At 47.6% G+C, this 25,289-nt stretch overlaps 1 protein-coding gene across 1 annotated transcript; it reads right to left on the bottom strand.

Annotated features, from left to right (window-relative positions):
* Nucleotides 1–237: 237 nt before the first annotated feature.
* Nucleotides 238–24,743, bottom strand: LOC135918126 (trypsin-1-like). The gene is made up of 6 exons (XM_065451786.1): nucleotides 24,599–24,743; nucleotides 18,739–18,991; nucleotides 10,390–10,483; nucleotides 9,271–9,454; nucleotides 4,682–4,839; nucleotides 238–470 (listed from the first exon to the last, which is right to left on the bottom strand). Exons 1-6 carry the CDS (start codon nucleotides 24,663–24,665, stop codon nucleotides 303–305), a joined length of 924 nt encoding a protein of 307 aa, XP_065307858.1. The 5' UTR covers nucleotides 24,666–24,743; the 3' UTR covers nucleotides 238–302.
* Nucleotides 24,744–25,289: the final 546 nt, after the last annotated feature.

Genomic DNA, 25,289 nt, shown 5'->3' on the forward strand with positions numbered 1-25,289 from the left:
CATAATTAGCCTCGATTAATCAGTCAACTTCTCAAATATTGTAATTAGAAGAAAAATCTCAATGAGAAAATTGTAGATCAACACATGAAAAATTTCCGATAGAGCTTTGGGGTGCTCAATATGCGCTACATACAAAGTGTTCCTCCGAGCGTGATAGATGGGGCCACTGGCTCGATGCTGCTATCGTGTGTCCGAAAGCATCCATAGATGACTGCCGAAACACGTTCCATGCGCATCAACCGCACATACGGTGCGTAACTCTGCAGCTTTATTCAGGCGAAGAGACGGGGAAGCGGCGGCGTTCAGGGCGTCTCTCCGACCACGCTTCGTATCCAGTCAGTGCGCGTCGACACCCTGGCGAAGACGCCGGGCTGCTTGGGGGCGGCGCACCTGACGCCCCAGGAAGTGACGCCGGCGAGCACGTAGCGGCCGTCCGCGCGAGGACACTGCAGCGGTCCCCCGGAGTCACCCTGCGTATAGGAAAAAATTGTTGCTCTGGTGCTCGTTTTCACTTCGTAGGTCAGAGCGCTCAAGTGGTTGGTTATATAATTAAATGACTAGCTTGTCGGGACCCCAGCGCAGAGACGTCGAGCTCTCACAACTTCGACATCGGCCTGTTCTTTATTGTTATTATTATTATTATTATTATTATTATTATTGTTGTTGTTGTTGTTGTTGTTGTTGTTGTTGTTGTTGTTGTAGAAGAGGTGTCGAGCTACATGAGCTGAATCCGACCGGTAGGCGGCCTAGAGGACCGTCGCGCAGCCGAAGAGTCTGTTCTGGCGTTTGCCAATTAACTCGAACTCTTATTCCAGTTGTAAATCCTCCTCCTTGCAATGCGCCTTCAACTCGCAATAAACATTTTTAGAGCGCAGCTCTTTGGCGTCCGTTCCTGGGTTTCGCGTCGTCGTCGGCGTTGTCGTCGGCCTCGTAACCAGCTCCGCCCCCCTTTCATCCCCCCAGCGCTAGCAGCGACCGACTGATACCGCTGGATGCCGCTGACGCCGCTAGAGAGTCAAGATAACGTGACTGCATAGAACACCGTCGCCACCATGCTGAAAGAGGAGGAAAGGGTCCCCCCCCCCCCCTGTTCTTGTGTGGCGGATAGGGTGCTCTTCAGTTGCCGACGCGCCGGTTATTTCACGTACGCCCCGGCACGTCGACGAATACGTGCCCACCTTCCCACGGCTAGACCTGGTTCTTAGCGCTGCGGAAGCGAGGATATCATATTGTTTGTGTCGGCATCGGCGGCGTTGTCCCTGAAACCAACTCCGCAGCTGGGGTTGACTCACTATCGGCGTCAGCGGCATCAGTCAGTCGCTGCTATCTCTTCCCTCCTCCCTTTATCGTGTTGTCCGCTTGCTGCGCGCGCTTCTGCCCCCATCGTTTGCCGCTGGGTGTACACGCCGCCCCCCTCCCCCCTCTTCCAGCGAGTCTCCAGTTGTCAAAGCGCCGGCTCGAACTTAATTCCTTTCTTCGCTCCTCCTCCAATGCAACCCCTGTGCGGTGGCAATCAGAGAGCCAGATCGGTGGCGGCGGATCTGTATATGTGCACCGCCCGAGCCGAAATTGCCGCTGCCGTTCGCCCTGTGCGGTGGCAATCAGAGAGCCAGATCGGTGGCGGCGGATCTGTATATGTGCACCGCCCGAGCCGAAATTGCCGCTGCCGTTCGCCACTGCGAAATTATCTGCCAGTTCTTTCTGAACCATGAGCGAGACGACCGATGGAAGTCCTCCGTCGGTGGTCTTTAATGTTGACATAAAAACAAACAGCAATTTCCTAACACTTATGCGGGAGAACATCCCGTTCCTCTCGCTCGTAACGCGTCCCACGGCTGTGACAACCTCGCGAGGCACTTGTATAGATTTCGTCTTTGAGAATCAAGCATTGGTGTACCAAGTCGAACATATATCAGTCTATTTCTCCGACCACAAAGCTTCCTTCATGACTGTCAAGAACTGTTAGTGGAGTCTTTGTTAAAGGAATACGTGTGAAAAATAAAAAAAAAATTCTGTGATAGCGCATACATGTGTTGCTCGATTTCTTTGCCTCAATCTATCGAAAAGGTGAAACAGCTTATTTGCTGCGCTCAAATTTCGCATTAGGAAGTAACGTAATCGTCGGTAATTTTTTTTGCCTTTCCTGTTCCTCGTTTAGGCCTAATGGCCATTCCGTCGAAAAATCCGATATTTATTCCATCACTGAATTAAGAGTACGAGACTGCACTGTCCTCTTCTCGTGGATACGTATGGACCCCTCAGAGCGAGCAGTTTGCACTTCACGCACCAGCGGCCGCCACAGGTGCGTTGCCATTGAAGGCCTTCTGATTAGGCATCAGCCGCCGCGGACCGCTCCATGAAGCGGTCGGCGAAACGTAGCGGCGCGTAACTGCAGCTACGTTCCGCTGAGAAATAGGGAATCTATTAGTCCTATTTATTTAAGATGTAGAAGAGCAGATGGAAAACTTGCTCTGCCGCGAACTGCAGGAACTGCGGCAGAGAGCTAAATGTATGGGATGAGACTGTGCGCGAGCTTCATCCGCCCCAGCTGCAGAAGAAGGGCCCGTGTTTACGACCGCTCGACAAAAACACCTTTACGTAATGCGAGCACAAGAAGCTGTACTGCCCATGCTCGATAACTTAATTGCCCGCAATGACGTGCAACCGATTCCCGGTAAATGCAGTGACACCCCTGCTAACAGCACCTGCAGTAACAATAGAGCCTTAAAGTTAAAAATATAACGAAATGTTGAACTCCGATGAGTATGCGAGTCAGCGCTACGTCCTTCCCCCACAGGCGCGACTGACAGCCTCGAGCAACTTCATTTTCCTTAGCAGCGAACTTAAACGTGAAATAATCAAGCGGTCATTGCTGCGAGTTTTCTTTCTTCGCCGCAAATAAAACAAAGGTGAGCGATCGCTCGGTCACGTGCAACAATTCTTGCTTACGCGTGCTCGAATAAATTTTAGTCTGCACTATAAGTAACCAGAAAACCATTCCCAAGTTTTCTGATCACCGCTGGCGATAAGAATGGCGCGGTCGGAAGCAACTACCGTAGTCGGAGCAAGTCGCAAACATGCATTTTCTGCGCGCACCCAAGCGCCTATTCCCGAAAGAACTTGTTGCCCATCACAAGTTAACGACGACAACGGGCGCACGGCCTTAACAGCCTTACAAATCTACCACTGTAAAGACTAGAACATAAAAGGTAAAACCAAACATCAGGCTGCTACGTTCGTCGTCTTCAGCCACTAAACTTGAACGCCTATTAAAATTGAACAGCAGACAGAGAGGTTTACGCTGTCTCTGTAGCTTTTGCCAAAGCCTTGTGTTGTCTAACTACTCACTGCTCCTCATGGTGGCCGAAATGGCGGACGTATGAGTCGTGCCTGCGGCCGCCGTGTTCAGTCTATAAGCAAGCAATCAAGCGCCTTTCAAAAGGTGCCTGATGGCGGGCGCTGTCACATGACCAGATATGGCGGCGCCTATGGGTATGGTGCCGTAAGCGGTCTTTAGATGTCGGCCGTCATATAGAAAATGAGCGTCAGCGTCATCGGCTTCTAAACGCTGGTCTAGATAAGTATTTACTTTTTAAATCAATCACGCCGAAGCTGCAGGGCTTACAACTGCAGAATTTTCTCATTAACCTTCTTTAAATGGTACCTTTGCAGTCGGCCTGCGGATCTGTCGGATAGCAAATCATCAGTCCGTGGCTTCAGAGATTCTCAATGCGCCGCGGGCGCCACCTTATCTCGGAGGTCAGGCCGAGATGTCGCGCTGGTGCTCAATGTTCCGATATAGTGCCTAGAATATAGCTCCGGACTCCGGGTCACTTACAGCCAGTGGTAATGGCGTCGTTTTCACCTCTTCTTTAAGTTTGGAAGTCAGGGACCTCGATTCTTGCGCACTTTCGTAACGGATTCATTAGTATTTCAAACTCTAGAACCTTGGATAAGTGGACAATTATGTTATATGACAAGGAGTTTCAGTTTCCACGATTCAAAAGATATGAAAATCCTCTATATAGAACTTCTTAAATGTTTACGTCCTTTCAGTCACGCCAATGTCCTTCCTTATTAACTGAACTGTTGGCGCGACCCAGTGCTGGTATTGCGGGACACCATAGCCGCCTATTACTGCGCCCCCATCTCACAAGGTCTCATGCTACGCATGAACGACGGTCATGACATGCAGCATTATGGCACGCTATCGAGAGGTGATCATCCACCTACATTGCCTTATTTTAACTATACCTCCATACAAATCAGTGTGGTGGGGCGCACTGCAGAATCTTACATGACAGAAGACCTATAGTCCCCTGGTGCCAGACGACCTAGCTACGCCACTGCTTGCCACCTGGCTCAAGCTCAGGCAGTACGCGAGAATCGGAGGCGAGGGTCGGAGGACGAAGCTAAACGACTGCGATACAGCGACCGTGATGGTATCGCGAACACGAGCCTATACCCAGCATCTCACTCGGTAGGCACTGCCAGCACCACTGCGGACGAGGCCAGATAGACAGAAAGACACACACAAAACGCCTGAAGTTCGCAGAGAAAGCGTCGCATTAAAAAATGAAAGTTTCCGCCTTTCTTATGACGCAGCAAATAATTGAATAGGGCAACGGCGTACTTCTCAGCTCAGCAGGAAAGCTCAGCTTCCGCCCATATAGAGGAATACCTGACACACGGAGCGACCACCCTCCTCAGGTCCAGCGCAGATCATCGTCTCCTCCTTGACTTCGTTGAAGCGCTCGTAAAACTCACGACACGTGGAATGCTTCAACACGGGCACGTCGGCTTTCTGCAGCTTGGCCGGGATCCTGCCTCCTTCGGACCCTGCGAACACCATATACAGAGGGAAGTGTTTCTTTTTTTCTCTAATTAGCTAAATGCATCTGCTTGGGTGTATGCTGCGAAAGTACCTAATACAATGAGTCGAGGATGCCTTTTCACCATGACTGTTCACGATGAAGCGACTTGGGCGTGGAGTCACATCGCTAAACAGAGTGTTTCGGCTAAATTGAACCAGGCAAAAAAAAAATCTGAGCGTACTTAAACACTTCTTATTGGCTGTGAATGCGAAATCATTAATGTCCAATTGAACGTACCTAAGTGGTCCTTCGAGTTATGAACTCCTCGCAGACAAGCGAGCGCGTTGATACGCTTGAAGCGTTTTGATTTGGCCTTACCGAGGCGCAGCTAGGACGCAGGCGAGAGCTTGCGCGGACAAGGAACGCGCGGGTTACACAGGCTTCCGAGAGCGAGAGCAAGGGTGACATGGCCTCGCAGTGATGCCCTCTCCCCTCAAGCAGCACCTGGCGCGCTATTGCGGCAGCAGGTGTTCCTCGCCGAGGCGCACTCATGACGTGGCATCGCAGCCAATGGGAATTTAATGGCCGTTTCGCTTGATGGCTGACGCAGGATTTTTAGCTCAATGGGCCATGGACGCATTCGCTTCAAAGAAAAGAAAAAAAAACGGAAAAGGAAAAGAAAAACAATTTTGAGAGAAAGTGCATACGCATATAGAACAAACGGAGTATTGGTGACTGTTTCTTGAGCAAATATAGGTAAGCATCTTCCTATTTTAAGCTTATAAGCTGTAATTAGATAAAATTAACTTCCTAAGGATTGACTTTAACGCTAAATCTCCAATGGTCGTATTCTGACCATGTGTTGGAATTATGTTTGAAGGCACAAAATTGCACGAGACTTTACTTCTCGCGTTTGCCCGGCCGTTGTGCGCATGTGCGAACTGCGCCAGAGACACGTGGGAATTTTTGTTGCTCGAGATCTGCTCTTCCCATACGTACTACACTGTACCACGTAGGAGGCCGCGCTTTGGTCCGTTTGTCCTATATAGTCGAGCTGCACCGCGTGCGCGGTATAGGAAGCGGATGAATACTTCGGAACAAGCTACATCCCCCTTCGGCTTTCGTGGTGCCGCTTTCAAAGTCTTTTGGTAACGAAGTGGAGTGCGTCGTCCTCCTCGGCATTTACAAAAAGACACATTTTTGTGGCGAAAGAGATGGTAAAATTGAACAGCAAAATGTTCCCCCATTCGTCTCTGAGGACTTCTTGATTGAATGGGGCAAACGCAAGAAGCTCTCACCAAACTTGCTGCGCGGAAGCGACTTGTCACGTGGTAATTTTTTTACATTTTGCGCGCTCTCTTTGGAACATCGTTGAAAGGAAAGCCCGATAGCTAGTTTAAGGAAAAAGATTCAACTGGCTATTTCTGAATAGCTCTACTTCTTCATTAAAGATTTCGCGTTTAAGTCAATAGTTTAAAGATTAGTCAAGTATCGGTAATGAGGGCCTGACGATCATAGTAAAAATATGAGTTGCTCAACAGTGTATTCGATAATACAGTGCGCTGGTTGTATTCCCCTATAGCGTCCACCCATTTTGTTCTAAGAGGGAGCTTTATAGCTCGGGGCCAACTCGTATTTCCCTAGTCAAATACTTGTAAAACGCAAAAATGTTTTCGTGAAGCAACCACTGGACCGATTTGAACGAAATTCATTGCCTTTGAGAGATGAAAGTAAATTCCATTGACTCTACGGGAAGCAGCATGTTGAGTTAAAGCCTGGAATTTTTTACAAAAAGTTCTCAGTATAGGTAAGTTTTAAAAATTCGACGTTCAAATTTTACAAATAGTTTCTTTATTTAGCTTACCTTGTGCTCTGAACGTGCAGAACAAATGGGATCAGAAAGAAAAAAGCTGCTTATTTTCAGCCTAAAAACGCAGTCACCCTCCCCCCCCCCCCCTCCCGATCGTAAATCCGTAAAGCCCCGGCCACAATAGAGGAAAAACGCGCGCGGTGGAAGCTGCAGCTTTTTCGTGCTGCGATGCGGACCAATGAGAGCGGCTTCTTCAGTGACGTACACGCGGGAGGTTGTTGTCATGCGGGCATTACTATCGCATTACTAATATGCGGTCGTAAAGGAAGGCTCAAGAACAAGATATCACTCAACAAAAGATACTAGTGAGAAATTGCGCTCGTGTTGTCGTTCTATCTTAATGTCCTTGTCCCGCTCGTGCTGTTTTTCGCTGTTACGCCTTACCATAGGCGCTATAACGTAAAACTATTGCAAACTTTTCTATTCCAATTCTGCAATCAGCCCTCCGCGATTGGTCAAAAACATTTTGGAGCACCCTCACTTCACCTGTCTGTCACGCGACGTCACGAAAACCGCGATAGCTCCTTATCTGATATGACGTGGACACACTGATTATGCGTTATTTGACCGACAAAAGAAGAATAGTTATTTCTGATTCAACGCCTTCTCGCGATTAGCCACCGGCTATTGGTCAAAAGTTCTCGAGCTGCGCCCACTTCACCTGCCTGTCACCTGACGTCACAAAACTGCAAAATCTCACCGCGTCAAAGTGACGTGTACGCATTAAAGATGCATTAATATGCCGAACAAAACTGAATATTCTTCTGAATGGCCGCAGGCTGCCCCGTTCCGAAAGGAATAAAAGATGGATGCCGCCGATCGCTCAGGCGCTGGCTACTCGCAACTGCCGGAGAGCATGGGTTCATATGCATAGAATAAAACTTCTTGCGTGGCCGTGTAACGTTTTCGAGCATTTTCAACACGTTTATGCTCTCATTCTACCAAATCTTCTTTTCTGAGGATCCGTTTTAGCGTCATTCTTAAGCTTCCGTTGCATGCCACCACGATTTTCGGCCAGCCACCGCAAGCTAATTAAGGGAAAGTGGACCAATCGCAGACGCCGGCACCAGCTCCTTCATCCTGTTGTCTACTTTCAGTGCAGTGGCTCGGCCCTATGGAATCCCTCTCCACTTGAGCGTGCTTCTCGCCTCTTGTCAGCCAATTAGATAAGACAAGCCGCTCAGTGTAAGCAAATGTTATTCGTTTTTCAAGCAAACAAAAGTGGCCTCCTATGAACGAGGAGAGCGTTTGATTGGTCTGTTCAGACAAACCTGCGGGTGACCGCCCAACGGTTACGCCGTCGGTTACGCAAATTTGACGTAAGGAGATTGGAATAAAAACATATTGGAATAGTTTTACGTTATAGGGCCCCATCTCTCCCAGCTGACGATCCCTATATCCCGTGTGTTCTGTCTACTTCGTACGCTAAAAAAAAGAAGCCAGGAATAGGGACTTGAATTACCTCTAGACAGATTAACTATCCGCCCAGGCGGCCGTCATTTGCCAGGAAAACAAAAAGCAATCATTTGCTAATTAATCTAAACGTACTAATGAACTTGCCAGTCGCAACCTTATTTTTACGGCGCGTGCTTATATTGCGAAGTCGAAGAGAATCGTCATCTTTCGTATCTGCACATTTCAACATGCCCATGTGGAGCAACATAACTGGCTTCAACTTGTTCGTTCAATTCGCATGATTACGCGCGCGGCACCGCAATACGACGCCCTTCTGTCCAACCCCTGAGCGACGTAAAAGCGTGGCATAAAATGAAGCTGCATGCCTTCGCACTTTCCTCTTCCCACGATCTCATTCTGATTGGTGTTGTGCGCAACACCCCATTGGATGCATAGTCGTTTCAGCAGCTGGGGCGAGACAGACCCGCTTCATTGCGCCGTGTAGGCAAGCTTCATTTTGTCCCACCATAAATGTTATACGTCAAAACTTCCAAGTATATACATGTGCCACAAAGGTGGTAACTAAGAAGATAAATAAAGCAATAGTTAAACGGATTGCGTTGCTTTTTCTTTGCAAATGATGTGCTCCTGGGCAGGTAATTTATCTATACTGACGTCATTCTAGTAGGTTTATAAGCCTTGAAAAAGAAAGCATTAAAGAAAACTGCATAACAAAGTTACCATTTCAGTTGAGAGGCGGTGCTACCTTCCACTTGTTTGATCGATTCGTTTTAACGGCACAAAGCATACGAGATGCCGTATATATTACGGGGATCAGGATTAATTTTGATCACCTGGTGGTTCTTTCACACGTAGCAATGAAGGCGCGATACACGAGCGTTTCTTTTTTTCATCGGAATGCGATCGGTTATCGCACCCGCGGCCTCGTGCTGAGCAACAGTACGCCTCTACGGTCCCTCGCGTCACCTCAGCGGGTACCGTTTCACTTGTCCTGCTTGCCTCCGCGGCTCAATCTAGATGCTGAACCCCACGCAGCAAACGTTAACAACGGGGAAGAACGTCTTAAAGAAAGCGCGCACATTACGTCTCAGCTAATGAGTGTGCAGCGTGTTCTCTCCATAGATTGGAGGCCCAATGGGGTGAAATATACGTGTACACGAATACACTGACTGTCCTTGGTGAGCCCCCATCCGCTGATGGTGCAGTTCTGTCCCTCGAAGCTCTGGTCCTGCTCGGGCAGGCAGACAGGCATCAGGTGGCTGTGCTTCCCTTCGAAGTCCAGTGGCGTCCTCAGCTCCAGAAGAGCGTAGTCATTGTCCAGGCTGTTCCTGTCCCACTGCGGGTGCTTGATGATCTGCGCCCAGGGGTGCGAGATAACATTGCTCGGTGCCTCGCAGCCACGTATACAACCTCTCATACTGTTGGGACATAGTTTCTGTTTTACGAATGACTACAATTGTCAGTGTGGCCAAATGTTAGCCGCGCGCAATGCCACGTGAATTGCAGTTTCAACTTAGATAGGGAAATAGAAATACATGTGGGCAATTTCTGCGCGGACCCCCAACAAAATTTAAGCCTGGCTCCTTGACTTGACGTAGCGTGTGCGCATACACAGGGTGTCCCAACTATCATGCAGCAAGAGTTAAAAATATGCAGATGCCACGTAGCTGTACAGAACCAAGGTGATGTTGTTTGCGTGGCTCACTACTAATTAGTACTAATTAAGTAATCTACTTATGAGATATTATAAATACGTGAAAAGTGTCAATGAGAAAATTGTCGAGCAACATAAAAATTACCCGATACAGCTTTCTGTTGCTCAATACGTGCTAGATAAAAACATTTTTTTCCAATCGTGAAAGAAGCCCTCCAATACACGCAAAATGCCTCGAGCGGCCTGTCGCGTGGCCGATGTAGTTCTGGTTGGCTACCCTGCACGGGACGAAAGAGGTAGGGGGGTAAAACGAGAAAGAAAGGGCAGAAGAGTTGAGAATAAAGGGAGACGAGCACGCACATAGCTGCTGTGTACAATTTTCACACCGCTAGCAGGCGGCGCTCTTAATGTCTACCACAGAGGTTGTGGGATCAAATCCCACGTTGGCCGCCTCGTTTTAGAACTACGACTATGGTTGGCTGTAGTGCGAAGTAAACTGTCGATTACACAATATACAGGCGCGGAAGCCATACATATCCTTTCATCCAGCTCGACTGCAGCTACCGCTGTGGCAGTTGCATCGCTTTAGCGGCATGTAAAGGCTTGTGCCCGCCAGAACGTAAACGGCGCCGTACCTTCCTCACGAAGATGACATCGTCGGTGTCGTCTTTCTTGGTGATGTCTTGCTCCCCCACCGTAACGGCGAAGTCCGACGGGAACGTGAGCAATCTGAAGGAAACGTGATCGTTCGACGGGAATGAAAGCCTGTTTCTTTTTTTCTCGTTGATCAATCAATCAATCAATCAATCAATTTTACTTACAGAGATGCATTCACATTACATAGATCAAAGGGATGCATTTTCAGGAGGAGACCAATAACCAGGCACGTACCCAGGATATATTTTTTGGGGGGGTGGGGGGGGCTACCCAAGGTATCCTTTCTATGGAAATGAGGGGGGAGGTACCTTTTCAAGTACAAATGTAAATAATGCCCACCATTTGCCAGAAAGACGCGTAAACCCGCAAAATAGAATTGATATAAGGTGTACCGCACTGGTACGCCTGTGAGATACACCGCTCCTTTACTTTGCAAAGAAGGAACCTCAACAAGTGGACTCGTGCATGACAGAAGCGCCGGAAGAACACTTCCAACAACGACTAAACAAGCGAAAGTGTAAAATAAATATTTGTATTAGCGTTTTATGAATTAGCTCTGAAGAGTTATAGAGAAATATATATATATATATATATATTCGAGGCACTATCACAGCTCTTTTGGATCCCCGAATTACTGCTCTGCCAATTTAAGTGCCAAAACCGTGTTCTTATTTGGGAAGTCGCTTAACGATGCGTGGTCACCGCTCTCGTACATCCACGTAGAGTGCAGGACACTGCGGTTCTAGACGTACTGCGCCCACCACGGAAGGTTAGAAAAATTGGAGGACGCTTAAGCTTCGCCTTCAAGAGTGGGACGCGACAGCGTTCCCGTCGACCCGCCAAGGGGTATAAGACAATGCGCTACGGCACAGCGATCACTTACGATGCGCCCCGCATCGGACTTAGCTCCCACCTATCACGCGGTGAGCGTCGAGCAACGCAGCGTTCGGCGCGGCAACGAAACGTGCGCCCGAGCGAACGGAACGAACCAAAGAACTCGGTGTCTCGGAGGGGAAACGATCTACGCCAGCCAAACGTCGTGATCGGCACGGGCAGAGAGATAGATAGTAATCTAAACCGGGAGCACGGCGAAGCGTCGTCAGGGGAGAGCGAGTCTCGCGACGCGCCTGGCAGCGGTCCCAATGCGCGCGCGGCGCGCCTCCTGTCGGGGCAGCGCCGTACATTGAGAGGAAGGGGTCTTCTGTGTTTGCCGCAAGATGGCTCTGCGTGTGCGGAAAGCGCAGAAGAAATGCAGCGGAAACGCACTTCGCAACTCGTGTAATTGTGACTTCTGTATGTTACATGTTCATAATTACCGATATACACCGCAGTACAACTTTCCACGGCTCGTTTCGAAGGCAACACCGCATTCACTAGAGGCGCGTTTGCACTGCTTGGAAGCATCGAACTCGTGGCTGAGTGGTAGCGTCTCCGTCTCACACTCCGGAGACCCTGGTTCGATTCCCACCGGACCAATCTTGGAAGTTGCTCTTTATTTATGAAGCGCCTGCCGTGATTTATCGCTCACGGTCAACGCCGCAAACGCCGACACCAACGCCGACGACACCGGCTTTTCTGCGACACGAGCTCCTTAACGCTATCGCGTTAAAACGCCCACATTAGCACAGCAGGGTACGTCAGGCGGCTTGACTGATAACGCTAGAAGCGTCACTCAAAACATACGGAATTATTCTCCGCTTCCGGCGGCGTTTTCTCTACTTCCTTTGAAATAAAAAGATGTTCATCCATAAATATTTTCACAAAGAACGGTAAAATTTTTTAATTTGTGCTTCCCCGTCCTGTTTGGCTGTTGCCTTGGCTCTCTCCCTTAGTAGATCGTTTAATTTCTCAACCGAGGGTTCCGCTGCAGTCGTTTGACTTTGGGACCCTCGCCTGTATACTACTAACAATCAACTATGCATCTTGAATGAACAATAAACTGAAACTGAATCATGTACGCAAGCGCCCTGTCTGGCAGCATTTTCATTTGCTGCCGCGAGCGGGGCTGCTCACAGCGTCCTCGAGTAAGGTTACAGCTCATGTAAACGAATACAAATACTTTGGTGTATGGATAAACGAAGGCAATAGATATCTGGAGGCAAAAAAAAAAAGATTCCTTGCGACTCTTGTTTCCAGTTGCAAATTTTGCACGAAAAGTGCTATACAATTAGAGGAAAGCCATACGAGGTAACAAGTGACAGTCATATTGCTCATGGGTTTAACGGTTATTGCAGGGCCTGATAATGGACGCTGCTTCGCATTATTTTATTTTCCACCTTATATAACCCATATCGCGGGTATAAGGTTCCGGGGATATGCCGGCGTCGCGGACAGCCATCATTCGAGGAAATAATGAAACAAAAGGACAAGTTAAGCGCAACTACGCAAAACGTAGGCATTAACCACGCCCTATACGCGGGCCGATCCCGACGATTGTGCAATGCCGGGGCCACCCGCGGCGGAGGCGATGCAGGCGTTGAGCGCTCCGCATACGTGGGTCCATCCCGACAGTAGTGCGATGCCGGACCGACCAGCGGCGGAGGTAACCTAGACAATAATCACGCCCCATACGTCTGCCGATCCCGACTAATATGCAATACCGTGGGCACCTACGGTACAGGTGACGTAGGCATTAAGCACGCCCCATACGTGGGCCGATCCCGACGATTGTGCAATGTCAGGGCCACCCGCGGCCGAGGTGATGCAGGAGTTAACCCATACGTGGGCCCATGCCGAAGGTTTTGAAGGGCTGGTTCAGGTTCCCGAGCGCACAGAGGTAGGTGCCATTGAGCTTGGACCCTTTTTGCACATTACCAGGCTCGGCCCGCATGAGGATTTTTCCTGTCGACGGACGCCGAAATATATCTAAACATACTTTAGTGATGATGCATAATAACGTTATCTAGTCTGGTTCCTCAGTGTTTTCAAATTTTTGATTTCGAGAGATATGTTTCCCGTGCCTCTTGAGTATCTCCTTAATGAGGCTTTACTGTAATGTACACACACAACTGTGTAACTCCTCCTGCAAGTATTATTCATTAGGCGTGGTCACTGATGTGCAAAGCTTGTGGTTATGTCTTGATGTTCGTACATTTTAGAGCTATATTTATTAATTCAGGCTGATCTTATTGGTTCTTCAATGCAGGGGACAATGCCTACGCAATTATTGGCCCTGATGACGAGAGCCCTCAAGGGGCAAACGACATCTCTGTTGCAGAAGTGAGCCCGATACCACCTGAAGTTGCCATGACAGATGACACGGCAGCAATAGATACAAAGACTGCCATGTATACTGCAGCTGCAACAGTCTACGGGGCAAGCAGCAGTGTGTCAGCATCAGCATCAGTGTCAGAAGGAACCGCACCTGGCCTGGTAGAGCAACATGTGTGCTATCACTGTGACTTTCTTGTAGTGCATACAACTCATTTGCTCAACATACAAAAGCTTTTTACCATGAATGTGAGCCAGTGTTCTTGTGCAGCAAGTGCAAGACTAAGGTGTTATAACACAGTACAAGCATCACATTAAGATATGCAAATGCAAACATATTATAGTTGTTGCCTCCCCAGCCAGCCAACATAGCGACAACAATGTGGAACACATGGTGGTACACACTTCTCCCCCATTAGAAGATAGTAGAGACTGTCAGTTTGTTGCTAGATTGACTCGTCTTTGTAGGCAACTAGAAGGACAACAGAGGTGTCATAAGATTGTTGTTGATGTTGTTGAAGAGATAAAAAAGAAGTTTGATGCAGCTGAAGTGCCAACTGATATTGAGCAAAACAAAAGCAACCACTTGAGAAAGCAACACTATCGAAATATGGGTATCTATGTGCCACCAACTCTGGTAAGGATAACATAGGACAGAAGGGTGATGAAAATCACACAGACATTGTTACATCACTGGCCACAGTGAGCAACGACTTGCAGGGCAAGAGAATCAACTGAAACAAACATAATGACATACTGTCATGCTCCCATGTGACCACTTTCCATGTTATTTTGCATGATACAGCTCAACCTCCAGAAACGAGACGGCAACTTGTCTGTAAAAAAGCTTTCGCAAAAAATTATTCATAACACTATTAACATAGCAGTATCTTTTTTTGTGGGTCATGTGTAGGTACACAGGGACCATTTGTATACATTATGCTTATCTAAAGCAGTTACAAAGTGTATGTCAATAATCACTGTGATATTTGTTGAAGAATTGCTGTGATGGTTTTACAGATGTGAATAATAGTGGTCAGGACACAGTACTTGCGATGTATAGTTGAATTTACACAGTGCCAAGACATGGGCTGCATACATACCAAAAGAAATGTATGTCATTATATTGCTGTGATTATCACTGTCTGGATTTTATTAAACTGTAATAAAATTGTTTCTTGTATCTATTGAGGTATGGCAATTTGTCATGCAACCAAACTGAGGACCGGAACTTGTGCATACAAATAAACAGCTAATTTAAAAGTATACTGATCATATTCTGCTAAACCAGTTTAACAAATCTTGTACCACACTGCTGGAAAAATGACAGAGCTGACTGGGATGTACAGAAAGAGTTCTGTACTGGCTGAAGGACTGCCCCACACTGGAGTTGGTGATGTTGCGTTTATTGGAGTCGAACAGAGAGTGCACTTATATTAAAAATGCGACAGTCGGTGCAGAAACGTAAGGCAGACGATCAGATGTGGCACATTTTTTTTGCAGGGCCCTCCATGTCTTCCTGTGCTCTGCGTATAAGCCCCTGTTCAGCCAATGTTTTTACTCAATGATAGTTGTTGACTGGGTTCGTAGCAATAGTGAAGAAAAAAATTCAATGGTTTTCAAGGACTCTAGGCCCCGACACAGTACCTTGAAGGACCTCGTGCGATGTGTTTAGTACTTTGGACAGGCAATAACTTGTTCAACATCGTAAACTTTAATGCAAACAAAAGAAAACAAACATCGCATTTTGCTGATTTCAAACATTTGAAAACTGCTAATTTGCCTTTCACCGCCCACCACTAAATGCACGCAAGGAAGTTTTTGTGCAATAGCACAATTAGCTACTTGGATCTGCAACATTTTCAGTCTTTAAATACTGTTTGGTTTGACAGTGTATGTGATGTCATCTGTTGCCTCAGCTTTTCACCATCAAATAAGCAATAGTCATTTCTAATTTCTTTTTATTGTGTCTGTAACTCTCGATTTACTCTTCACGGCTTCTCTTCGAATGCCTCAACTATTGAGCTTCCTGCTTCTGCTCCTCCAAGTACATTTGTCGCCGGTTCCATGTGCATAAAACTGGTATCTGCAGCTCCTTTGTAATTTCAACTTTAAGGATGTCGCTTTCCTTGTATTGCCTCCACAGACAATTCTCTGTGACATGCGAGAGTGTCACAGAAGGAAAAAAAACGCTTGGCAATGTCTGCTAAGTCTAGACAAGTGTACAAGTTTAAGGACTTTCCAGTACTTCTAAAAAATTCAAGGGTTTCAATGCCTTGAAAATGGCATTTTATAAATAAAGGATTCTCAAGGATCGCTACAAACCCTGGATTCTATCACCTAAATAATTTTACAAGCTTATTTTGGCATGCAGTTCGGAAATTCGTGCTTTTTTAGCTAACGCTGCACTATCTCTCTACATTGAAGCCACGAGAGCGCAACCATTTTGGTGTAAAGAAAAATACTGTAAGCTTTTAATACCACTCTTCTTTTTTTTCTATTGAGCTTCGTATTGCCTAGTTAAGTTTACGAATGTGCCTGGTTTTGGTGGACGTTTCTTCGACATATTCTGTGACAAGAAGATGACTAACCCCCGCATTCAGTAATGTATGTTAATACAAAGCTCATGCTTCATATAAACGACGCCTGGTGCGAACTTCCCCGAAGACGCTCACTGCCTTTCTTTTGGTGCGTTCACGACTTGCGTCATTTAGATCAAGTTAAGCAAGGACTTCAAGTTATGAAGCATTTCTGCATATGCGGGTAAGCGTGCACAATTCCGGGCAACGCACTGAGCCATTGACACTGAGAGGAAACGGGGAAAACAAAGTTAACCCCCTATGCTCCTAAACTTTCGCGTACCTGTGGTGTGCGTGTATCGTGGAAGAAGAAACAGCGCAAACACGAGGACGAAAAAAAGCATCAACCACACCAGCGCTTCGTGGTGTGCTCCATGTTTTTGCGTCGTCCATTTGGTGCGCTCTTTCTTCTAAAATGCTCAACCAACTAGCCGGCAAGTCCATCCAGTGCATATATATTGAACACAAGTATGAGTGAGGATGGTCTTCGAAGCTTTTAGAACGAGCACTGCCACAGGATACGAGCAGTGCACGCGCAATAAGTGGACACATGAGTCATTTAAACATGCGTGTCAATGCATGTGACGCGGCTATCGGCATAAGCAGTCTCCCAATGCTGGAATGCAGGCGCTTCAAAACGCTAACGATCGGCTGCTAATGCAGGACAACAGCTCACAGCGTACTGAACCAAACTCTAAACTAATGCACTTGAAAAGAACGCCTACACGGCAGCGTGAGGCACGTCGAAATGCCTGGTACTGGCGTCGAAGTTGACCATATACGAATGGAACTGGCGGAAAAATAAACAGAAATGCTCACCAGTATACGCGCGAATTAAATTCACATACGTGGATGGTTGGCGCGATACATTGTATCCGCGTATTTTCGGAGAACATATAATGCATGGACTGGACGGAACATTTGTCATTTTCCTGCGGTGACTACAAGCCGTGAATAGTTCTCACGTTGTCGTCTACGTTGTCTTTCTTCGATAGTCGTAGCAAGGCATGGAAATGATGCAGACGCAAACGTATTCCAGTGCAAAACAGCACAGCAAACTGCAGAGAAACCCCACCCACCGTAGCCGATTCCTCAAATACATTCGGTATATATATAACATGTAACAGAACACGACTGGGCGTGGTGGCGCTTTGGCGTAATGGTTAGGATGTGTGCTTTGTATTGTGTAGATGCGAGCGTACGCGGGTTCGAATCCACGTTATGCATAGAGCATTCTGCTTCTTTATAAGTATGTGATTACTTTGTCAATTGTGTTCTAAATAGATTATGACTCCTTATTGTGAAATTTGACAAGAATTGTGGATACTTAGCTTTTTTGTTCTCCGCAGTAGCGTTCGGGAAGCATACGCCACTTCAGATCAGTCACGCCTCATGGTAAGCAGCCAGGAAAACTACGTTTAAAATCCTGCATAACTTTGCCCACGCCAATTCTGAAGGCCGCTTGGAATTGGGCCGCTGTCTCTGAGGAGCCGCCTAGGGAACAGTATATTAGCGGCCCTAATTTGATCTGGGGTGCGATCTTGTACGCGTTCCAAACTCGAACGGAGGCGGTCCGTTCTTTCCGTCGCGAAATTGGCGGTCCGTTCCGTTGCGTTTGTCCGATAGCAGACAACACGGAATGACTGACAGCAGATATCACTTCACAATTGACGTCATGGCGTTCTTCACCGTTCAAACTGACCAACCATGTGCGGCTCGGTAGAACGGACCGCCTCCGTTCTATTTTGGAACGCGTACAAGATCGCACCCCTGATTTCCTGCCATGCAGCGTTGCCAGGACTTAGCTAAGAAGGTATTGGGAAGAGTACTAGCACTCTGTTCTGAAGGAGTAGAAGCATTCTGTTCGGGGGAGTAGAAGTACTCGGTCTGGCGGAGTGCTAATACCCCTGCGCGGAGAGTACTTGCACTCTGCGGAAGAGTACTAACACTCCCTGTGGGAAGAGTATTATCACTCTGCGGAAGTATACTAGCAATCCCTTGCGGTGGAGTAACAAAACCCTGTCAGGAGGAGTTCATCTACTCTCCCTCAAAGAGGGTCGATCTATTCTCGAAAAGAGAGTGAAATATGGGACAAGCAGCTACTCCCTCAAAGAGAGTGCCCGGAACTCTCTTTGTTTTTACAGTGTAGGTGCCGTTAACAAAACAGAAACGCGTCCGCGCATACAGAGTCACACGGTAACACTGTGCGAATACTCTTTGAGACATCACTCTCGCTGGCCACTCCGCGGCGCGACAGTCTGGGTGTATTGCGAACAGCATATTCCCCATCTGTGCTTTGTGTCCGTTTTATTCGTGGCGCTGTATTGTGGCGCCATCTGGCATGCGCTTCACGAATGATGGTTCTTTTTACCGGCCTTTCTTGCTATTTTTTTGTTGTTTCTTGCGTGGTTACACATATGACACACACAAGGCTTCAGACAAGCGACTTCGCGAACTAACCTGTGCAAACACAAGGTATGGCGAGTTATAAACACTGATGGAAGGAGGTAATTAAGCGTCGATGAATCTGGCTCTCACCCTGTGACGCAGTGCGCGGCGGTTAGCACGTAGCGGCTGTTGATGATGGAGCCTCCGCAGGTGTGGCCCCTATCCAGGTTGATCACGGGTATCATGCGGCGCAGTGATATCTGCCACGGAAACTCGAGCGGCCCTGCGTTCTCGCCACCCACAATCCTCGGCTGGTGCTGAGAGGAGCGACTGCGGCCTCCCCTGCTCGCCGCGTCGTCCCACTCCGAGCCCGCCGGAGCGCTGGGACCACGGATGCCACATCCTAGATGGCGGACGAAAATTCGTGCGAGCGATATAGCTGGCATCCACCCCACTATATAGCGCGGAGCTACTCTAAAGGCTGGCATTCTGAACAAAGTCTAGCTAACCTCCCTGCCTTTCCTTCCTTACTTGCGTCTCTCTATTTTTCTCTACTCAAAAGGACACGGGTGGTTTCTCAGAAAGAAAGGTGGGTAATAGAATAAGAAGTGGTGGTGTAGTGGTAAATGCAAGAGAAATGCGTTAGCGTTACGTCGCACATCTTAGGAGTCCTGGATCCATGATTACAACTGTTTTCACCACATTGCATGGAACTGCCGCGCTAGTTGCACTACATCTATTATATACTCCCTTCTAAGCTCTCCCATTCCATTTTAACGCGATAGCGTTAAGGAGCTCGTGTCGCAGAAAAGCCGGTGTCGTCGGCGTCGGGTGTCGGCGTCTGCGGCGTTGACCGTGAGCGATAAATCACGGCAGGCGCTTCATAAATAAAAAGCAACTTCCAAGATTGGCCCGGTGGGAATCGAACCCAGGTCTCCGGAGTGTGAGACGGAGACGCTACCACTCAGCCACGAGTTCGATGCTTCCAAGCGGTGCAAACGCGCCTCTAGTGAATGCGGTGTTGCCTTCGAAACGAGCCGTGGAAAGTTATACTGCGGTGTATATCGGTAATTATGAACATGTAACGTACAGAAGTCACAATTACACGAGTTGCGAAGTGCGTTTCCGCTGCATTTCTTCTGCGCTTTCCGCACACGCAGAGCCATCTTGCGGCAAACACAGAAGACCCCCTCCTCTCAATGTACGGCGCTGCCCCGACAGGAGGCGCGCCGCGCGCGCATTGGGACCGCTGCCAGGCGCGTCGCGGGACTCCCTCTCCCCTGACGACGCTTCGCCGTGCTTCCGGTTTAGATTACTATCTATCTCTCTGCCCGTGCCGATCACGACGTTTGGCGGCGTAGATCGTTTCCCCTCCGAGACACCGAGTTCTTTGGTTCGTTTCGTTCGCTCAGGCGCACGTTTCGTTGCCGCGCCCAACGCTGCGTTGCTCGACGCTCACCGCGTGATAGGTGGGCGCTAAGTCCGATGCGGGGCGCATCGTAAGTGATTGCTGTGCCGTAGCGCATTGTCTTATACCCCTTGGCGGGTCGACGGGAACGCTGTTGCGTCCCACTCTTGAAGGCGAAGCTTAAGCGTCCTCCAATTTTTTTTACCTCTATCACGTGACCGGCTTAGCACACTTCACACACGTATAAGCTTTTTTTTGACATGCTGATGTTGACGCGTTAAAACTCGTCGTGGCATCGAATCCGCGCACCATTATTCGATCTATGCAACTACTACATTTCCGGCGGTGTTGCTCCTTCAAGTGAACTAACCAGGAGGCTAGCATTTGGCAGCGCAAGGAAGAAGTACTTGACGACGTAAAGCACGGGAACGTCGAACAATCGGTAGAAAAATCATGAGACTTCATGTACCGAGGTAGCTGACGGGATACTAGAAACGCCACAATGAATGACTGTGGGTTGATCTGCACCGCTGGTTTTTTTTCTTATTTCTTGGTTCTAACATGCACAGAAACCAGCCTTTCTACGAGCAACTGTGCCGGACGGGCGGCTTTAGAAATGCCACAGCATTGTGAACTTGTATATACGCATTTCCAGCTCCTATCAGCATTATCATTCATCAGCCGTTTTCCTTCCCGTCCCTTTTTCACAGTGTGGGGTGGCACACCAGAGCAAGCTATAGGTCCTGCCGACCTATCTGATTTTCTGTAAATAAATCTATCTATCTATCTATCTATCTATCTATCTATCTATCTATCTATCTATCTATCTATCTATCTATCTATCTATCTATCTATCTATCTATCTATCTATCTATCTATCTATCTATCTATCTATCTATCTATCTATCTATCTATCTATCTATCTATCTATCTATCTACCCATCTATCTATCTATCTATCTATCTATCTATCTATCTATCTATCTATCTATCTATCTATCTATCTATCTATCTATCTATCTATCTATCTATCTATCTATCTATCTATCTATCTCTGCACACAAACAGCGATGCATGATGTTTGTTTGCATCCATGGCCTATCAGCACGGAGCCACCGAAGCACACGATCGAATCCACGACTGCTCAGCATGCTCAGAAAGCTCAGTCGAGTTATGCGGAAATGCACGAGAGAAGTCGCATTTAGCGAAGCTAACTTGCAACGCACTATTTTGACTAAACAATGGGACATGTAACGAGCAAAGACGGTACGTATAGAAAGCGGCAAACTTAACAAGACCGCTTGTCGGACACTATACTTGTGGTCGATTGTTGGCACTCAAAGATGAAAGGTCTATACCTCGCACTTTCAGATGTAATGATTCTGTCGCGCTCGTTACACTGCCTAGACGACAGAGGTGAACATCTCTCGGACTGCATTGTTATACAGGGTGTTCCAGCTAACTTGAGCCAGAGTTTAAAAATATGCCCATTCACTCTAAGATGACGTGACGAAATGCATGTTGCTGACTATTGTATGGAGTAAGTAACATTTACTGTTCTATTCTTCCTAATTACATAATTAGTCAAGATTAATTCACCATCTGCTGAAGCAACGAAGTTAAGCAAAAAAGTCCTATTTAAAAGTTTAGAGCGCTTTTCAAAACGTCCGATTAGACAGTTTCTAACTTTCTATCTATTAGGAATTAGTGTTTTCCCGCTTACAGCAGATGTGGTGTTAGGCTGCTGAGCACGAGGTCGCGGGATCGAATCCCGGCCACGGCGGCCGCATTTCGATGGGGGCGAAATGCGAAAACACCCGTGTACTTAGATTTAGGTGCACGTTAAAGAACCCCAGGTGGTCAAAATTTCCGGAGTCCCCCACTACGGCGTGCCTCATAATCAGAAAGTGGTTTTGGCACGTAAAACCCCATATAATAAAATACAGCAGATGGCCAGGAAATACAAAAAAATACCACGTGACATGTCCGCTTGCGCGCCGTGATTTCAGCGCTCCCAAGTGCTCCGCGTACAAACGAACATAGCATTTAGTCGGATGTGCTGCCGCTGCGCCTGCTTATCGCTATCATGAACCGCCGTGAGGGAAGCTCATTGGTGGCGTAAATCGCTCAGCCAACGCCTGCGTCACTGCCCTGTCGCATCTTAAGCGGCAGCAAACCCTGCTAGATGCTATGTTCGTTTGTACGAGAAACGTTTCAGAGCGCTGCAATTGCTGCAATCACGACGAGCCAGCGGGCATGTCACGTTGCTCTTTCTTTTATTTCGTGCGCACCTGCAGTAAGCGGGAAAAACACTAATAGAGACTTTTAGCTTGTACGCTATTCCGGTAAACGGGAGCGGTTTGGGCGGATTACCGGATGGTCGGGGCGTAAACGGGGCGTAGAGCTCAACCAGACAAACGCAGAGCTAAAACTGCAGTAACTCACCATATCCTGCTTCGCCACCCGAGCAAATTTTTGGCAGCGGCGTAATTGTGAACACGATTACGCCACTGTCGAAAATTTACGCCAGCAGCTAAGCAGAATATGGTAATTAGCTCTGTGTTTGTGTGGTTGAGCTTTGCGCCACCAGCTGGCGCCACCAATCTGGCCGCTCAGGTTGGCGCCCCCGCTAATCCGAAAAACCGCCCGCGCTTGCCCGAATACTGGACACGCTAAAAGTCTCTATTATCTAATTGATAGAAAGTTACAAACTGTTCAATCGGACGTTTTGCAAACCGCTCTACAACTTTCTAATTTAATTTTTTTGCCTAATTTCGTTGCTTCAGAAACTGGTTAATTAATCTTGACTAATTAGGAAATTGAGCAGAATAAAAAATATTGTGTGACTTACTGCGTACAATACTCAGCAACATGCATTTGGCCGTGTTGCTTTAGAGCGCATCGGCATACTTTTGAACTCTGGCTAAAATTAGCTGGGGCACCCTGTATACTGTCACCGACCATTGCATGCCCGGAAACGTCGTGAAGAATTACTTTAGTGCTTTGACGCCACCCGTTTTGTACCTATATACAAAGGCAGGATGCGTGTGTACTCAGGCCGAGTGAAACGTTAGCAGTCAAGCAGTTAACAATTAAATAAGTTGAGCAAAGTGCTGCGCAGTCGTCTTACGGAGCGTGTCGTCAAACAAGCTGAGCACAAATAGCTGATATACGTCTGCAGGCAAATGTTTTAACAATGTATTCACAGTGGGATTAGAATGTCTAGATGTGACCACTTTCCTTAGTTAGAGCAGATACTTTTCTAATGAGCTTTCACTGAGTTTCAAAACCATACGACGGAAGCTGTTTCTTACGGCTAACATAGGTTTTGATAGTAATGGTCCGAACAAGATTTCAATGACCTTAAAGAACGTAGGAACCGGCCCGAGAATCGCCAACGGCCCCGGACGTTACGGGTACTTCGCACAATGTATTAAAACATCGTAATTTGATAATGTTTGGACATCCGTTCGTCTCACATTGGGGTCATGTTTTGTGAATCCGCGTTTAGATCTCTCACAGCGTGAGTGCGACGCGCGGATATCGAACGAGTGTCAATGAGCGCTCAACTCTTTTGACTTGTTCTCTCTGTCCCTGTCAGCAGCGTTCCTGTGGGTAGTGCGTTCTGTGTTATGCAAGCGTAATCAAGAGACGACTGCAATGAAACGTGCGCTAGGATTCAACGTTGTGTATGCTGTGTGTGTGTCACTCTTTGTATTGGTTATAACGCTACCAGAGAGCGAATTTCGCCCGTGGTGTTCGCGTAGGTAGCCTTAATAACGACTGCTAGTTGGGCAAGTCGGAACGGCTTCATCATAACTGATGAGCAAAAGGAACGAGGACACCAACAAAGAAACCACAAGAACAAGAGAGAGAGAGAGAGAGACAGGTGCTAATTAGCATGTTATCTGATCTAGTCAGCATAACGTACTAGTACTTCATTGACTCTGGCCTTACCCAAAACACCATCCTTGGTTAGAGCGAACGATTGAACCAAATTCAATGCAGCGAATGGAGTTTGACACTGGGAGGACCCTACAATCACTCCAAAATTGAGGCTATACCGTGACGCGCTGCTCACAAATTCTGACACACAGCTTTTTATATTCTAAATAACTAGGGAAACCAAAGCAGCCTGCTACAGGGCGTGTAGGCGAGAGTTGGGGGCAGGAAAGGGGGAGTTGGGTATGTATTTATTAACACCTCTTCTGATTGACTCCACAGTCACCAGAAAAGACCACTTGGCGACTGACTGGGACCTGGGCCAAGGTATTTGAGTAACACTTCATTTGGGCCTATATATAGTTGGTACATAATTCTGAACTTAATGTTACAGCGCATACACCTATATAAGACGATCCACAAGAAGAAAGACACGACACACACTGGCGCTGTGTCGTCCTGCTATGAACTGAACCAAGTGCGCTGCAGTTTGACAACGCCCCCTGTTCCCCAATCGAGACCTTGCGTAAGTCCCGTTTAAAGGTAAGGAACTTTCAATAGATCAATTAATGGGGCAAAAAATAAGAAACTGAAGCAAAGCTAACAAGTAAAACACGAGACCGAAAGCGCGGTGTGCGTGATGGAATAAAAGGCGGCTCACTTTGTTCGGCGTGGGCAATGATTCCAGTAACCGCCGCATACACCACAACTGTCGTCACAGCGAACATGGTTCCAACTGTTAGCCTGGCACAGTGTAGGAGGTTCTCCTCCGTTATATTGCAAACTCCGAGAAACAAGCAGTTGGCCTCTCACAGCGCCAGCGAGACAAGCGTTTCCGCCTCGTTCCTCCTTCGGGTTTCATTTGTTCCGCGCAGGAGAGATTTATTGTTACGGGGGCGGAAATGTTTTTTCGCATGTGCGTCCACGTTATGCGGGCAGTTGCGACGAGTTCAGTGAACCCCCTTGCTTCCAATAGTGACGACATCTAAAGGCAGTGAGGGGTGTGGGAGCCATGCTGGTCCTCTGTGCAACGTTCTTTGCGGAATAGCGCCGTCTATACACTTGCTGTGAGCCTTCTAAAACTCGTACAGCGCAACATAGAAAGGAAGAAACAAGCCGAGCCGGCCAGATAAAAGAACAGAGTGCTGCACTGGTACAGCGCAACATAGGAAGGTTCTTAAACGGGTACAGTGCAACATACGAACTCGCCCAATCCTCAACCCTAGTGAGCTTTCTGTGAGCACGTTTTCTATGAACCTTCAGGTACTATTGTGAACCGTGGGGATAAACTTCCCGGTTAAGCAACAATCGTATATTTCGTTTTCCTTCGCAATAAAGAGTTTGAACACGCG

The sequence above is a fragment of the Dermacentor albipictus genome, chromosome 10, assembly GCF_038994185.2.
Source record: "Dermacentor albipictus isolate Rhodes 1998 colony chromosome 10, USDA_Dalb.pri_finalv2, whole genome shotgun sequence".
Classification (NCBI taxonomy): Eukaryota; Metazoa; Arthropoda; class Arachnida; order Ixodida; family Ixodidae; genus Dermacentor; species Dermacentor albipictus.